General features: G+C 37.8%; 3 protein-coding genes and 1 long non-coding RNA gene across 4 annotated transcripts; all 4 read left to right on the top strand.

The window, feature by feature from the left end:
* The first annotated feature begins 2011 nt into the window (after window positions 1–2011).
* On the top strand, window positions 2012–5094 carry LOC113125171 (uncharacterized). The gene is made up of 7 exons (XM_026298503.1): window positions 2012–2298; window positions 2381–2526; window positions 2887–3118; window positions 3366–3541; window positions 3826–4185; window positions 4457–4749; window positions 5065–5094. Exons 1-7 carry the CDS (start codon window positions 2012–2014, stop codon window positions 5092–5094), a joined length of 1524 nt encoding a protein of 507 aa, XP_026154288.1.
* Window positions 5095–5241: 147 nt separating this feature from the next.
* Window positions 5242–6353, top strand: LOC113125145 (uncharacterized). Its single transcript, XR_003295112.1, has 3 exons — window positions 5242–5278; window positions 5516–5611; window positions 5936–6353. It is a non-coding gene; the product is annotated as an uncharacterized LOC113125145 (long non-coding RNA).
* Window positions 6354–7431: 1078 nt separating this feature from the next.
* LOC113125177 (macrophage mannose receptor 1-like) lies at window positions 7432–9465 on the top strand. The gene is made up of 5 exons (XM_026298508.1): window positions 7432–7810; window positions 8150–8494; window positions 8694–8785; window positions 8981–9068; window positions 9199–9465. Exons 1-5 carry the CDS (start codon window positions 7435–7437, stop codon window positions 9210–9212), a joined length of 915 nt encoding a protein of 304 aa, XP_026154293.1. The 5' UTR covers window positions 7432–7434; the 3' UTR covers window positions 9213–9465.
* Window positions 9466–10940: 1475 nt separating this feature from the next.
* On the top strand, window positions 10941–14273 carry LOC113135872 (sterile alpha motif domain-containing protein 9-like). The gene is made up of 2 exons (XM_026316200.1): window positions 10941–10979; window positions 11632–14273. Exon 2 carries the CDS (start codon window positions 11685–11687, stop codon window positions 13788–13790), a length of 2106 nt encoding a protein of 701 aa, XP_026171985.1. The 5' UTR covers window positions 10941–10979; window positions 11632–11684; the 3' UTR covers window positions 13791–14273.
* Window positions 14274–16124: the final 1851 nt, after the last annotated feature.

Raw genomic sequence — 16124 nt, forward strand, 5'->3', positions numbered from 1 at the left:
TGATTCTTACTAGGACTATAAATCTTTAAAAATAATAATAAATAATTTTTTCCTCATTGTCAGAAATAAAAACAATCTGACCAAACTCCAAAACATGAATGACCATATTGCTGATATGTCCCTACCCACTGATAAGAACCTGAAGGTTTCACCAGTCAACCCCCTGTTCTCCATCCTCTACAGACTCTGCTATGATATATTATTAATTGCCAGTAGATTGTTATTGTTACTGATGCAATAGTATGTAAACATATTTTATATTTTAAAAACACTTATCTGCATGGGGAATTATATTGCTGCAATATAATTAAAGTGTTTTCACTTTATTCTGTGCACTCAGCTGTTTTCTGTTTGCCAGTGAAACATCCATAAAACATCATATAGCTGCATTATGAATTCAGCTCTCTGCTTTGTGTCTCTGTGTCCAAGCTGTTTATAATAATCCTGTTTTTGCCAAAATAGGGCTTGTGTGTTTTGGTTTGTTGTCTCCCTCAATACTTCAGTAAACATGTGGATAAGATATGTTTCAGAGGCAGTAAGTTGTTGTGCGTGCTGCGGGTTTACAGACGTTTTGGTTCTCCAGGCTTGGTGATCAAGAGGATTAATTCTTTAGTCTCTAAAATGGTCTTGGATCTGTTTTGTCCAGGTTTTCTTTGGTGGTGTTCGTTGGACTCATTGGTTCCTTCTTGTCAAAGCGCTTAATCATTTACACATGTAGGCCTACTTTAAATTATTTCGATGTGTACGTGTACATATTTGGTTAATCAAATGAATAAACCAAATTTGATCTTTGAAGCAGAAAAGTCAGTGCAAAGGACACCCAGCTGAAAATCCTACCTACCAAAATTTTACATTCAGTTGATTTGAATGGTCTTAATACAGACTTCAAACTATGATGAGTAAAATTTGTGACACGCTCAACAAATCAGTGTAGACTTAAACTATGGATTATTCCAAATATTCAAGATAAATAAATTATAAATCAGTAACATAAATATTGTCTATAGATGTTTATTTCAAAACAAATGCAGACATTACAACATATAACAGTTTTAAAAGAGAATAATAGCATTTTATTTTGAAAGGGCTCATCTCTATGTACACCCTTTATCTCACCATCAGTCAGCACCAGTGTTATGACAGACACTTTTTAGATTCATCATTGATGGACTCTACCTTTATAATGTGAATGTATTTGCATTAATTTGACTATTGGTCAATTCAAATGCACATTTCTGGAAGGAACAGAAGTAGGATGTCATTTTGGATTAAGTTCATTTTTGATGAAGAGATTTTAAAGCATGCTGTGTTTGCCCTTAGTGTGAAATTTGTTTCCTAAAAACATCGTAAAGATCATGGAGTGGAATTGGAAATGCATCTTTATTTGGGGTAAGTTATACAATAATATAAATACAGGATGTGTTTAAATGATTATGTTTTGGTCTTTGTTTACACAGAGGCCTAAAATGTATTTTTAACCCTTAGAAATCTACAGTAAAGCTAAAAAATAGTTTGTACACTCACTGGTGTTTATGTGAATTGTGTTGTGTGCATTTCAAATCAGTATTTAACTTCATTTGCAGGGTCGACTCTTCTTGGTGTTACCCACCAGGCAGGTAAGGAAATATTTTGTATGAAACACAGTGTTCGAAGTAGTACTCAGATCCTTTATTATTTAAGTGTTACTATCAATACATTAATGTAAAAAAAAAAAACAAAAAAAACACTAAAGTCCTGGATTGAGAATCCTATTTACTGAATGTGCCAAAGATGAAAGTTTGACTGGTTTGTCATTTGACATTACTAGATCATTGAATGCATTAATCCTCCATAATTTAATTTTATTTAAATGAAAAAGTCTAAGATGTTTAAAAGGGATCTAGTACCTCCAACTTATGAGCTGCCAGCGTGGATGTAGGTGCATTTGTTTGTGTGTTGAGCTCTGCTACAGTAAGAAGACCTGCTGTGGTTTTTTCAAATGAATCTGTAACTGATCATTTTTCATTCACTCATGCTGCTAGATAACGTGGCACAGAGGGGAATCGCTGCACAGTCTGCAAATCCACTCTCTGCAGCGACTGCTGCGTATAATGCCATTGATGCTTACCTTCAGCCTGCGTCTTTCACACAAACCTGTGCTTCAGTCCAACTACAAGACAACCCCTGGTGGAAACTGGACCTGAGGAGCATTTACCACATAACTGCTGTGTCTGTCACCAGCATTGGTGACTGCTGCCCAGAGCAGCTCAGCGGTGCCGAGGTCCGCATTGGCCTCAGGAATGACACCAACAACCAGAGGTGAGATTATTGGAATGAAAGGATTATTCAGCACCCGCCAATACAAGCCTATTTTTTCACCCACACTTCATCTGGCTGTAAGGTGTGCTGTCATCTCCGTTTCACCGGGAGAAACCAAATACAGCTACCAGTGTGACATAATGGCAGCTCGCTTTGTCCACATTGTCCTTCCTGGACTACAGAAGACTCTGACTGTTTGTGAAGTGGAGGTATATGGCACAGTTCTTGGTAAGCTTGACACACCATGAAAAAATGGATGTAAACAGGATATTTGATGACTATAAACTATGGCTTGAGCCCCATCGTATAGTTTATATTTACATTTTGGCAAATTGGCACCGTTAAAGTATGATGAGTTAGCCAGTATTACTGCTCAACTCCAAGAATCTGTATCCAGTTCTTGTGTCAATATATGCATGGATGTAAAGACAACTGTCACTGCATCATGGTAATACAAACAAAAAGTTAAAATCATGATTCTCAGGCATGTTCTGGGTTTGAAAGGATTGTATTCTTTTCTGTTTGCAGTGATTTCTTTTAGGACGAGCAAATGCTCTTCAACATCTTTAATTACCTTTTCCTTCCTAGATAATGTGGCTTTGAGAGGAGTGGCATTTCAGTCGTCATTTGGGTCAAACACTGCAGGCAAAGCCAGCAGTGTTATCGATGGCAGTCGAGTCCTTACCTGCAGCCAAACTGCAGACAAACCTGGCCAGTGGGTGACAGTAGAGCTATTGGTTCCCCACAATGTGACTGTGATCCTGCTCACCTTCAATGTGGGCTGCTGCTATGGTGAAGAGGTCCGAGTGGATGACACAAGGTACTGGCAATTGCTCACTATGTTCAAATGATTAAAGAAGTAAATATTGTGACAACAAAGGCACAAGATCTTTTAACATGCAGAAGCATAAAATGCTGCATTCAGATAAAACCTTGCATCCCCATTTTCTGGTGTCCATGCAACTGGGAGAAGAGCTGAAGGGAAAGTCTGCTGATGTATGTCTATCTTGGCTGTTGTGCAGAGCTTGATCGAGCCGCCATTTCTGTTTGTTTTATCTCTGTTTCAGATGCGAGATGATCTCCAGTGGTTCACAATCTCTGGTTACCTATCACTGTGGTGGGATTGTGGGTCGCTATGTGACTGTAATCCATCCTGACATACCGCAGACTCTATGTGAGGTGGAGATCTACAGCACTTGGGAGGAACCTAATAACACTTTCCCTCAGCTTCCTCAGCCCCAACGTAAGCAGATTATGCTGGTTTAGGAAGTCCTGACTATGCCAAACTCCAATCAGACATGGAAGACTTGTCACATTTGCAGATGATGTTATCATTATAGTGGTTATGACTCAGCCCATTGTGACGGGGTATTCATTATTCATAAATGCAAACTGACACTTCAGATTAGCGAGCTGGAACTCTTAAATAATAATCCTATTGTTTTTCTTCATATTACAATATTTTCACATACACTACATGCATTCAGGGGTTGTTATGACTGATGCTGTCTTTCTTTTTTTAACCAGCACAATACTTCTTCCTTATTCAAACTGCACCTAGAACGTGGTATGATGCCCAGACCTACTGTAAAAATCAGAGCGCTGCCCTGGCCACAATCAGAAATGCTGAGAACATGAACAGTGTCATTAACAAAATGGATCAAAGCATCACAGAGTTTTGGATTGGGCTGTATGAAGACGTCCTGACCTGGACGTGGTCTCTGTCAGATATGGGTTACTCTGGAGGTGCTGAAGCTGGGTTCAGGAACTGGGGTGATGGTCAACCCACTAACAAGTCTGGCATCCAGCATTGTGCAGGCATTGGAGTAACAGGTTACTGGGAAGACTTGGACTGTGGCTTACTGAACTACTTCTTTTGCTATGATGGTAAAACTATGGAAAATATTATTCACACAGATTCACAGCCATTTGGTGGTAATATTAGAACAGGTTAATCTGCATACAACAACACAATGACATCGTTGGTGCATTCAATGATGGTGCAGCGTTCAAGATGTTGGTGGGCAAAAGACATTTCATTGATGTTGCTGTGGGGAAACCAAATCCAAATATTGTAAATATTGTATTGTATTGTATTGTATTGTATTGTATTGCTCACTGTATTTTTGGTGGAGCATGATTATATCTGTGGTCACAGGCAGAATTGGAGCACCAGCAACTAAGATTCTCGTGGAAACACCAATGACCTGGGCTGACGCTCAGCGCTACTGCAGGGACAGCTACACAGACCTGCTGAGTGTGAGAAAACAGAGTGAGAACCAGGAGGTCCAGAGCATGGTGCCGGCAGGACATCTGGTCTGGATCGGCCTGTTCCTAGACACCTGGAAGTGGTCAGATCAGAATAACTCCACTTTCAGATACTGGGGGCAGGGGCAGCCCGAACTAGGAGAGGGTCCCAACTGCGTTTATGTTAACAGGACGACATGGAGCGTGAGGTCCTGCAACGCCACGTCTATGTTTCTCTGCTACTGTGAGTATTATACAAGTTTATGTGCACTTCATATTTGTGTTCATCTCATTTTTCAACAGTCTCTGATTACAGCTTTATAAATTTTTATCATCATGAACACAATGTCATTTTAATTCTGGGCTGGTGATTGAATGAAAGGAAAAGGGAATGTGAAAATATCAACTAGGGAAACTGATGGACACTGAAAAGTCTTTGGCATTTCACAAACTACAGTTAATTTGTTAGATTATTAAAGATTTGATTTTCTAGTTCACACTTTTTGTCTTTTTTTTTAGACGAGTCAGTCGGACTGGGCTTCGGAATAGTTTCCATAAAAGGTGGTGTATTAGTAATTGATATAAATGACATAGACTGATGATCATTTTGCCAAAATTTCAACTAAACAGTCACATCAGCAAATGTTTTTTAGATCGTAAGACAGTTGCGTTGAAGATGAGTGCTGACTTTGACATGAAAGACCCAGTTTATCAACAGCGAATCAGCGAGCAGGTGAGAGAGAGAGATTTTAAGTTGAAAATGATTTGAAAAAGTGTTTGTAACGTCTTTTTCTGTCAAAACAATCCAAATTAAATCAAATACAGGTGGATATTTCCAGAGTGGGTGAATAATTGTTACAGCCACTGTATATATTGTTAATAGCATTATATTAGGCAAAATTGTAGCTTCAAAGTTAATTATTGAAGTTATAATAATAAATGTTGAGTGATCCTTGTATATGTCTCACAGTTGGAGGAGAAGATGAAAAACTGGGGCATCAGTGATGTTAAGATCGGCTGGAAAAGTCTAAAAGGACCAATCCCTCAGAAAAGCATCAATTCTGATGTAAGAATTAAATGCCACATTTTCTTTCTTCAGCACTCTTCTGTTAGTTTTTAAATATCTTATTGTAGATAGTGTTGTTTTCTCTCTCCTAGTGTTTAAATCTCACTCTAAGGGACATTTGTTAAATCTTAAAGTGAAATACAACTAACAGTTCTCCGTTTTAATAAATGCCATAACCTTTAAGATTTAAGATTAACATACATCTATCTGTCTGTCTTTAATTCTTGGTACAATATAAAGGTTAAAATGTCATTTAATGTGTTGTTCTACATGTTTACCTGTGGAGGGAGCCAGACTCCAGAGTGTGCGTGTTTTTTTCTCCAGGTGTGTGCTAAGGATGGAGGTGGAATATGACTCTTCCTTTCAGACCTGACTCAAACAATGTGGACTAGCGGACTGTGTGTCATGGAGGGGTTGAACAGGGAAAGTGTAGTAAGAGGACAAAAGTTTGTAATTTGTCATCTTGCTGCAGTAGTATTTTGGTGCAGTATTACTACCTTCTTCTTTTTGCTTTACTACATGTAACTGGATAATAGCTAGTTAACTATTAAATAGTGTTTAAGGTACTTTGTCTATTTGTTGATTGAATGAACATTTCACTTTTTGAACGAACCATAATCAACTTATGTCTATAATTAAATTTTAAAAGGGTGAAACTGAAGTTTAAATTTGTTTAGCTCTCTCATGTCGGACACACTGGATGCAGCATTATGTGCACACAAAAGGGAAGATCTAGATTTAGATGAAGATACAGCTTTCACTCTGATGTGTGTAAAGCAAATATGAAGCTGCAGATGGCAGCAATGCAGCACTGCAGACAGAAAACACTAAAACAAGGGTGGGCAAACAAATTACCTTCTTTAACTACCTAATGTGTAGGGACCACTTGTAACCAAATCTGCTTGTTTCTTCCTCATGGCTGCTTGAGTTTTGCATGATATGCCTTAAAAAGAAAATCCATGCTCACTCCCAACACACCTTAAACTCCCAGAGTTGGTGAAGGAAGAGGAGGTAGGTCTGTGTGAAAAATCTATGTACTGTAAAGAATAAAGGACCACTGCTGTTGTTCTGACGCTGTAAGCCATTGTTGAATAATGTGTGTTAGCTATTGTAAAAAAATAGAGTTGTTTGATTATTGTTTCTCTTGAGAATGAAGTGCTTTCTGCAGGGTGTTGTATGTTAACAGTGTTACGAGCTCAGATGTGAGTTATGTGATGTATCATTTTTACACAGATAATGTGGCTTCAAAGTATTATCCCCTTCATCGGTAAGCTTTATTAATGATGCACTGGAAAAGATATTTTTTACACTGTTCACCTTGATGGTTGTTAAAAAAAATAAAAGAAAAATCACAGTGTGTTTTTTTTTTTTTTTCACAGGGATTTTCCTTTTGTTTGAGGGGATCACGACTCAGCTGAGTAAGTACAAGCATTAAGATAATATTATTGAAAGTGTTTTTATTGAAACAAAAAAGGTTCACCTTTGTGTGACAAATTTTGCCATTTGTTTTAAGCACAAAACAAGTCAAATTCAATCGTACTCAGTACCATAATATTACAGCTCTTTTATGTTCAGTGCATTGATCATAACTGGATGTTGAATTTGTTATTTGCAGAAGTGAGTATATAAATAATAAATTAGCTTTTGGCTTCCTTCCGTAAACTTTTCTCTCCACACTACCAGGTTGATCTTGTTACTCTTTTTTTTTTTTCTTAAGCATAAAGGTCACAATGTAGTTTTTATTCAATCTCTGTCACAGAAATGTTTCACTTCTGCAGTAATCCGGGAAACTCCTGTTTGTCTTTGCTGATGTAGTTTATCTTATGTTTCAATATTTTTCTTTTATTTTTCTGTCTGAAGTATTTAAAAAGTACAATCTCATCAATGAGTCCCTAACCTGGTATGAGGCTCAGAGCTTCTGCAGGTTGAAATACAATGACCTGGCCACTGTGGACAACATGACCTGCATGAAAGAGCTGGTGAACGTAACAGGCGGTCAGATGGCAAACACCTGGATCGGCCTTTATAAAGGAGAGGTAAGCCGCTGGATGTGGTCCGATGGTAGCGGCCCAGTAAAGTTAAGGTGGGGTATTGATCCACTGTACACCACGAGGAATGAATCGTGTGGACAAATACATGACACAGGCTTGTGGGATGCCGCGCTGTGTGGAAATAGCAACGGTTATGTCTGTTATGAACGTGAGTAAATGACGCAGCTCTGATTTTTGTCGTAGATAAAAATGTGATAAAATAGCTTTAATAAACTGGAATCAAAATTCTGATGTAACAACAGTCAGACTGCATGATTTGCTGCTGCTTTCAGTACAGTTTGCAAACAAAGAAGAAAGGCTGTCTTGTATCTTAAAGTCTGATCAGCTGACTAATACACAACATGGAAATTTTATGCATTTTGATAATGGTGCTTCTTTAGGTGTGGCAGTGCAGTTTTCTTCTGTGTGAACCATACTTATGTTTCTTTTGAATTAACTTTGGAGCTGAAAATGACCTGAAGTTCACTTTTCCTGTTGGTGTTCTTAGGTCTGAACGATGGCTCGATCTATTTTACGTATTACAAAAGAGCAAAAAACTGGGTGGACAGTCTAGAGAAGTGCAGATCTTTGCACACTGACATGGCCTTTGTAAGGAATGAAGGAGATAGGTCAGTGATTACTGGTTTACTCCAAACTGGACAAACTCCCAGCACGGCGTGGATCGGTCTGTTCCATGATACCTGGATGTGGTCGGACGGAAGCAAAACCTCCTTCAGGTACTGGCTTGGAGGCACAAGGCTTCAGGGCAACTGTGCTTCTGTTGCAGCGCTGCAGAAGGGACGCTGGGTCGAAGCTCCGTGTACTGACAAGGCTGCGTTCATCTGCCAGGGCGGTGAGTTCCTGAAATGCAAATTTAATAAGTAAATTTCTAGACATGCAAGTAACAAACATGTAGCAAAAAATACGGACATTACTAAAACCTTTACAAAAAGAAAACAATTTGCTGTTATACACATGAATATACAAGAGCAATTTCGTGTTTAGGTGCGTTCCAATGATCACTGATTCCATATGATTCTGTGATGCTGCAGGTCTCAAAGTAAAGAAGATAATAATAAGGATCAAGGTCCACTCTGAGGTGGATCTGACTGACTCCACATTCAGTGATGCACTCCTGAAAAAGGTAAAGGCACAAATAAGAATTAACCCTGAATATATGCATTCTCCATATTCTGGGTGCGAACAACATTGAAAGAGCGAATAACTAATGACTACATGTCCTGTAAAAATAACACTAAAGCCACTGTATTTCTGAGCTCTGGAAAATATGTGTTAGCAGTGACAAAAAAATGTTGTGTTTGTTGTTGTTTGCCTTCAGCTGGAGGCAAATCTGAGACATCAGGGTGTGACTGATTTCAACATGAAGTGGTCCAGATGGACACAGATTGACGTCGCAGAGAAGATGGGTGAGTGCAGCAAATGGAAAAACAAACTGGGCCAAGCTTTCAGTGCTGTGGTCTTGGGTGTAAGGTTGAAATTCAACTTAAAAGTAACAAAAGTTTGATTCTTTTTGCTCATGTTTTCATCTCATTACAGGGGCTAACTGCTGAGGAAAGGTGCCTATATCGTTCCAGCTCAACTGCTGGGCTGGGCTTGACCTGTACTATGAAAGAACTGAGTGCTTAGTTTAATATTGAGGTTAAGTAGTTTTGTTTGACTACAGATATGAGGGTTTAACCTGACAGAAACTGAGTAAATGCTTTATGGTATATTTGTAGTCAAATTCACACCACATAGATTTGCATGCAGTATAAATCTTTTAACCTTCACATCCACTGAAAGTGCAGGGCTACAGAGGCGAGACACAATAGATCCAGTGCATCATATATTTTATATACAATATAAAAAAAAGAATATATATATATATATATATATATATGTATACATATTATTTATTTATTATTTATTGAGTCCTGTTTTTTGATTAAAACAGTACTGCATCGTAACACTGTGCTTTTGTAGAACTGTCATTTGTACAGGTAAACTTTGAAATCTCTGGTATTTATTGTTAAACATTAAAAAATATATATCATACTCTAGTTTCTAAATTACTTATCTTTTTTTTAATCACCAGCTTTGAACATCTGGCCTTAATGTGAAAACAAAGTCAAAGACAATAACAGTAGTATGTATTATATAATACTGAACTATGTATATGATCACTAATCTGTAATTTTTATATGATCACTAATCTGTAATTATTATTCTGAAATAAAAAGGACATTTGTTTTGCAGTGAGCTTTAACATATGCAAACTATGCATGGTCATCTGACTTTATGATGCAGAATATTAAGGGCCAGAAAGGACAACAAGGACATACACCTGCGCAAGTTAAAAAAAAAGTGACAATATATAAGTTATGTGATCCTAAATGTGTTTTTCTCTATCTGTGCATAAATGTATTGTGGGAAATGTAGTAAATCTATTTCTTCAGTCATTGATGGAACAATTTATTTTTGTTCATTTGCTTCTAGTCACTGGCCAAAAAAGAGAACTGTGATAAAAGTGAGAATAATCTCTGAGTTAGATGAATCTTTAGTTTAAAACATTTTCATTTCTGATTTTCAGGTACAGTTGGAAAAGCAGGACATGTGTCAAGTCAACATCAGTTTAAATTTTCTTTAGAGCACTGAAGCTATTACCCACACCCACAGTTACTCATTTAGCCTACTCACTTTTGTTTTACTGTAAGACACACAAGTAATTACAAAAGGTATGACAACTAATAAGGAGTTCTTTGTCACAAAAGCTATTCAAAGGCTTATTCATTGTAGGTTATGGAGAAGTGATATAATATACATGCATACGTACAGTTTTTATTTCTCAAGTCTAAAATTAAGTGTGTTTAAGTCTACCCTAATTTTTATTTAGGAAAACTCTTATTGCCCTGTTAAGGGAGGTATTGCATAATTACTATGTTTTATTGTTTTAAAGAAAAAGCAGCTTCTTGCTCCAAATAAGGCTGATGAAAACAGTAAGACAAACCCCAAATCAGTAAGGCTGCAGGTTTTATTTAAAAGTTAAACATATAAAGAAGAGCAGACATATAGAGTACAGTGTAACTGTTTACTGGAAATCAGTGCATTTATTTTCCAATTTACTAAGTGGAAGGACTTCACTTTCATTTCAGTGTAAACTAAAAGTAGAACAATCTTGTCTATCAAGTCATTCATACGCTAAATCACCATTCAAGACTCAATGAAATATATGCCAAGATAAAGCATGTAGAGTATGTAGGAGGTGTGCCTCAAAGCTCTGTATAAATAACAACCTCATTTTGTTAAGTCCTTCAAACAGCTCTCTGGATCTCAAACAGGTAACATGATTTACATAAAGATTTGTTGTTTTTTTTCTATTGTTTTCTCCTAAATGTAGGGCTGATTGTTATTTGAACATATGTTAAAAAATATGTTATTTTATCTTCTCTGTCACCAGTTTCACCGTCATAGTTGTCATGTTACTGCTCAACCAAAGGCTGTAACATTTCCAAGGTTTTATTTTTTTCTTCTTTGCCTGAACTGTGTGTATGATGATTAATGGAGCATCAATCAAACCCCTTTTATCTATGTACTATAATGTCAAAGTGAATTTTTAAAAAATGAAGTCAGCCATTATAAAATGATTTATAAGTTTTTATAAGTTGATTTATAACTATCTTATAAGTTATTAAGCCAAACGAGTCAGCAAATATAAATGTTATTACATCATTTGGCAATGAAATAAACAATCAAACTGCAAAAGCGAGTCCTCTGTAGATATAAATGTGAAGAAATGAAAGTTGTCCTTTTTCTTGACAATAAATTGGTAATGAGTTAATTAGCTGCATTGGAGAACAAATGAATAAGATTTGGTTTTTAAAAAAATGCTTTACAAAGAGTGCCACTGTAAACCACACATACAGACCAATCATAACAACAGGAAATATAAACCACATAAAATAAATTGACTGGCTCTTTTTTTTTTTCAAGCAGACCCAAGGAGGAAAAAAACTTTTAATCTTCCTTTTAATGTGTCTACCAGCATGGAAGGTGATTCAGTAGAAACTGTGGCCCCTGTCCTCGCAGATGAAACCTCTGTGGATGAAGATGAGGAGGAGACCACAGAGGAGTACCAACGCCTTTCTGAAACTATTTCAGAATATGTGAACACGAATAGAAACGCCACCAACACACAACTGTTTTCATTTTTGGCGCTGCTGAATGCGTACGTTCCTGACTCCTGTCTTTTGATGTCTGAGTGTCAGAAGGTTCTTGGACCACCTGATCCCATTGATGGAGGACCCCCCTTTGATGAAAGAATGAAGCCTTTCACTGCCTTGATCAACACATCCAAGCCACGCCCTGGTCACGTGTGCATTATTAACTCAGCAACTGCACAGGAAGTTGTGGAGCTACTAGATCAGTTAGGGATTACTAGGAGCGCTACAACGAAGAATTTCATGTCGTCACTTTGCAGTGATCAGATCCAACCACACATAATGGAGTTCATCAAGGACTTGCTGACAAAGAGAGAAAAGGTAGTGAATGGTAAAAAGAAGTTCTCAAGGTTGATAGAAGACATACAGAAGAAGAATTTTTACCATGCGGTCTCTGTCTTGAAAATGGCTTCACTGAAATTCGAACAGAACTTCATGTTCCCCCTAACCCTTTCCCGTCTCTGGTACGTTGGAAAAAACACACCTGACTATGAAGAAGCTGAAAAGTGGGCACACACGGCCATTGAAAGGGCTCCAAGAAACTCGTTTGTGGCTGACACTCTTGGTCAGATTTACAAGATCCTTTTAATGAGGGAAGCTCAGCAACCACTGGAAATCTTAGACATGGCAGATAAGGCCTTGACAGCATTTAAAAAGGTGGAGGAGAAAGCTGAGAATGAAGAAGGTCAAGAGATGGAGGACATTGCAGGTGCAGTCAGCCTTTCAGCTGTCTTCAACAACAGAGGCCTTTTTGGTTTCATTCGAGTGGCAAAGATAGCCTTTGAGAAACTCAGAGCTGAGCAGAAGAGTTGGGTCGAAAGCAAAAAAATGGATGTTGACTCTACATTTGACTTTTTTGAGTGGTATCTAACCTACTCCCAGCCTGACATGACAACTCTGGAGCCAGATTACTTCTGGAGGGATGTGGCACTTTGTTACAAATACTACACAAAAAAAATGGCAGCCGAATCCACCAGCTTTCCAGGCCTCCTAGATTGTCTCAGTCATGGCCTTTTCATATCAAAAGGAAGACGTGCTAGGTTTAGGGAGACTGCAGTAGAGAAAGACATATCTGAAATAGGGGCTATACGGGATGGTTTGAAGACCACCTACGAGGACAATGATGATGATGTTGCAGTAGCAGAAAGGTACATTCTCTCCAACATTATCTTGAGTAACAAGATGCCTGATTCTCGTGACCTCACCCTGGTGACAGAGCTCCAAACAATAATTCAGAGATTCCTTAACACAGAAGTGGGGCAAAGAAGTCCTGAGTTCTACCTTTTGGTTCTGCTGCTGTTTTGGCCTGAGGTGGTGCAAGAAGAGGATGATGAAGAGGTGGAACAACAGACCACTGATGAAAACTGCTTGGAAAACAAATCTTGGGACGATAAGGACAGTGATGAGGAGCAAGAAACAGGAGGAGAACCTACACAACCACCTCCTGACCTGCAGCAGTTTGTCACTTTCATGGAATCTGCGTATAACAGGAAATACGCCAAGTACCTTCGAGGCCGTTACCTGTTGCCTCTGTTTTTTCTGGCAAAGGGCTCTGGACTGAGCAAATGGATTCACAAATCAAAGCTGGACGCCATTGTGGAAGAAAAGGTGGACACCAAACTAGCTGGTACAGACCATGACAACATTATGAAGATGAACCGGATCAATGAAATGTGGATGAATGGAGAAGTGTGGAAAATACCAGAGGTCAAAGATATCCTTCTTCCTGTCCAGGCAGTCCCATGGCAGCATCCCGTGATCCCACAGAAGCAAGATGAACAGAAAATGTTTGTTTGTGCTGGAGGGGAAAAAATAGAGGCTGCAATAAAGTTTGAATCTCCAGCACAGAGCCCTGTGCTTTTCTACCTCGGCTTCACCATTCAGGGCCCTTTCATCATTAAAGTGGGAGTTCCTGGCACATATGGACAGTGACTGTCACACAGTGAACATTAGCACATCATGCTAACAATAACAATGCTAGGTGAACATTAAAGTCAATAGGGTTTATCCTCTCAGCATCATGAGAATAAAATGTTTTTTCTAATAATCATAATCAATCACAATATTATCTTCCAGGTGGTGGTGTCAGACCAGATCACAGTCATATTTCACAGTTTAAAAATGAGCATTGAGTCTGAATCTGAAGCAAAGAAGAAAATAACAAACTGATTGTTTTTTCCTAAAATATCCTTTTCTCATACAGCCTACTGGCATATATCCATAAATAGATCGTAGAATTGTTGTATTGGTCCAAATCTTAGGATGGTCTATTTTATGTTGTTGATTCATTCTTCTGTTAAATGTGTTATCCACATGTATTCTGACAAGAATCAGTTTGAAAAATATACTGCATGTTGTGAAAATTTAAAAAATCAGCAATAAAATTAAACTTGCAAAATGGATTTATTGCCTACATTTACTGATTTCTTCATGTTTATTTCTGTACAAGTCTTTCTTTATATTTATATAGTTAACCTATTTATTTCCACATGTATTTACTTTTTTATATAAGTGTATCAAAATCAGTCAATTCACATTTTCTGGCTTGTAACAAATTTAGAAAGAAAAATGGCTTCAAACAGCAAAAATACAGTCAAACAATTTATTGTCCAGTTTGGGAATGTAGGAAAAACCAGAGCACAGCAGTATTAACAGTATAAGGACTAATTATCAGCTACTGCCCTGGGCAGCGACCACCCCCCCCCCCCAGTTGCGGGAGGCGCCCACCACAACCTGTACCTGAGGCCCATCCAGGACCAGACCCACAACATCCATAATCCATGCATCCATCCAGAACCCCCCCCCCCCCAAGATGGTCGGCCCACATAACAGGAACAATTAATAAGTCATCACATAAGTTTCACATCACATCTGAGAACACATGTTTAGCTGCTACAGCTACTTTTGTAGAACTGATGATTGTACAGGTAAACTTTGAAATCTCTAGTATTTATTTTTAAACATTAAAAGAGAAATATCATCATCTCAACTACTTATCTTCATTGTTAATCACCAGCTTTGAACATCTGGCCTCAAAATGAAAAGTCAAAGAAAATAACAGTAGTATGTATTATATATGTTATGGTATGAGATTTCTGTTTCCTGTTGGTCTCTTATTTTGGTGTTCTGGTTTCTGGTTTCCTCTGTTCCTTAGATTAGTTACAGGTAGCTTTGTTTGATCCTACTGTTTGATCCTTTGTAGCATTTGTATTTATGTCTGTTTGCACTGGAGTCCCCCCCCCGTACCTAAACAAATTCCTTGTGTGTGTGTGTGTGTGTGCACACACTTGGCAATAAAGCTCATTCTGATTCTGATTCTGATTCTTTGTGGCTCGTTTCTTCATTAGTTTCACCTGTTTGTCATTAGTCTTGGTTCTGAATCTATTTATATCTCCTGTTTTTCTTTGTTCAGTATCGGAGCATTGTACGTATATGTACGTGTGTAATGTATGTGTTTATGTTTGTGAAAGGCGAGCTTTTTAGTTTTTGTTTTATGCCCCGCCTGTTGAGTGGCGGAGATGTTTGTTGCCTGTGCCTGGTAAATCCTGGCAATATAAAGAACTTGTCCTGCATTTGGGTCCTCTCTTCTCCTCCTTCACCACCACCACCACCACATCGTAACAATATAATACATATATATGATCACTAATCTGTAATTATTGAGAAATATGTCAGAGACCTTCTGAAATAAAAAGGACATTTGTTTTGCAGTGAGCTTTAACATATTCCAACGATGCATGGTCATCTGACTTTATGATGCAGAATATTAAGGGCCAGAAAGGACAACAAGGACATACACCTGCACAAGTTAAAAAAAAAGTGACAATATATAAGTTATGTGATCCTAAATCTGTAAAGACAAAATATCGGTTTAGTTAATTGTCTGATGATGTGTTTTTCTCTGTCTGTGCATAAAGGTATTCTGGGAAATGTAGTTAATCTATTTCTTCATAGTCAGTGATGGAAGAATTTATTTTTGTTCATTTGCTTCTAGTCATTGGCCAAAAAAGAGAACTGTGATAAAAGTGAGAATAATCTCTGAGTTAGATGAATCTTTAGTTTAAAACATTTTCATTTCTGATTTTCAGGTACAGTTGGAAAAGCAGGACATGTGTCAAGTCAACATCAGTTTAAATTTTCTGTAGAGCACTGAAACTATTATCCACACCCACAGTTACTCATTTAGCCTACTCACTTTTGTTTTACTGTAAATTTTACTGTACTTACAAAAGCTATCACACAAACTTCATTAGAAGTTCTTCTAAA

This window comes from Mastacembelus armatus, chromosome 18 (genome assembly GCF_900324485.2).
Source record: "Mastacembelus armatus chromosome 18, fMasArm1.2, whole genome shotgun sequence".
Lineage (NCBI taxonomy): Eukaryota > Metazoa > Chordata > Actinopteri > Synbranchiformes > Mastacembelidae > Mastacembelus > Mastacembelus armatus.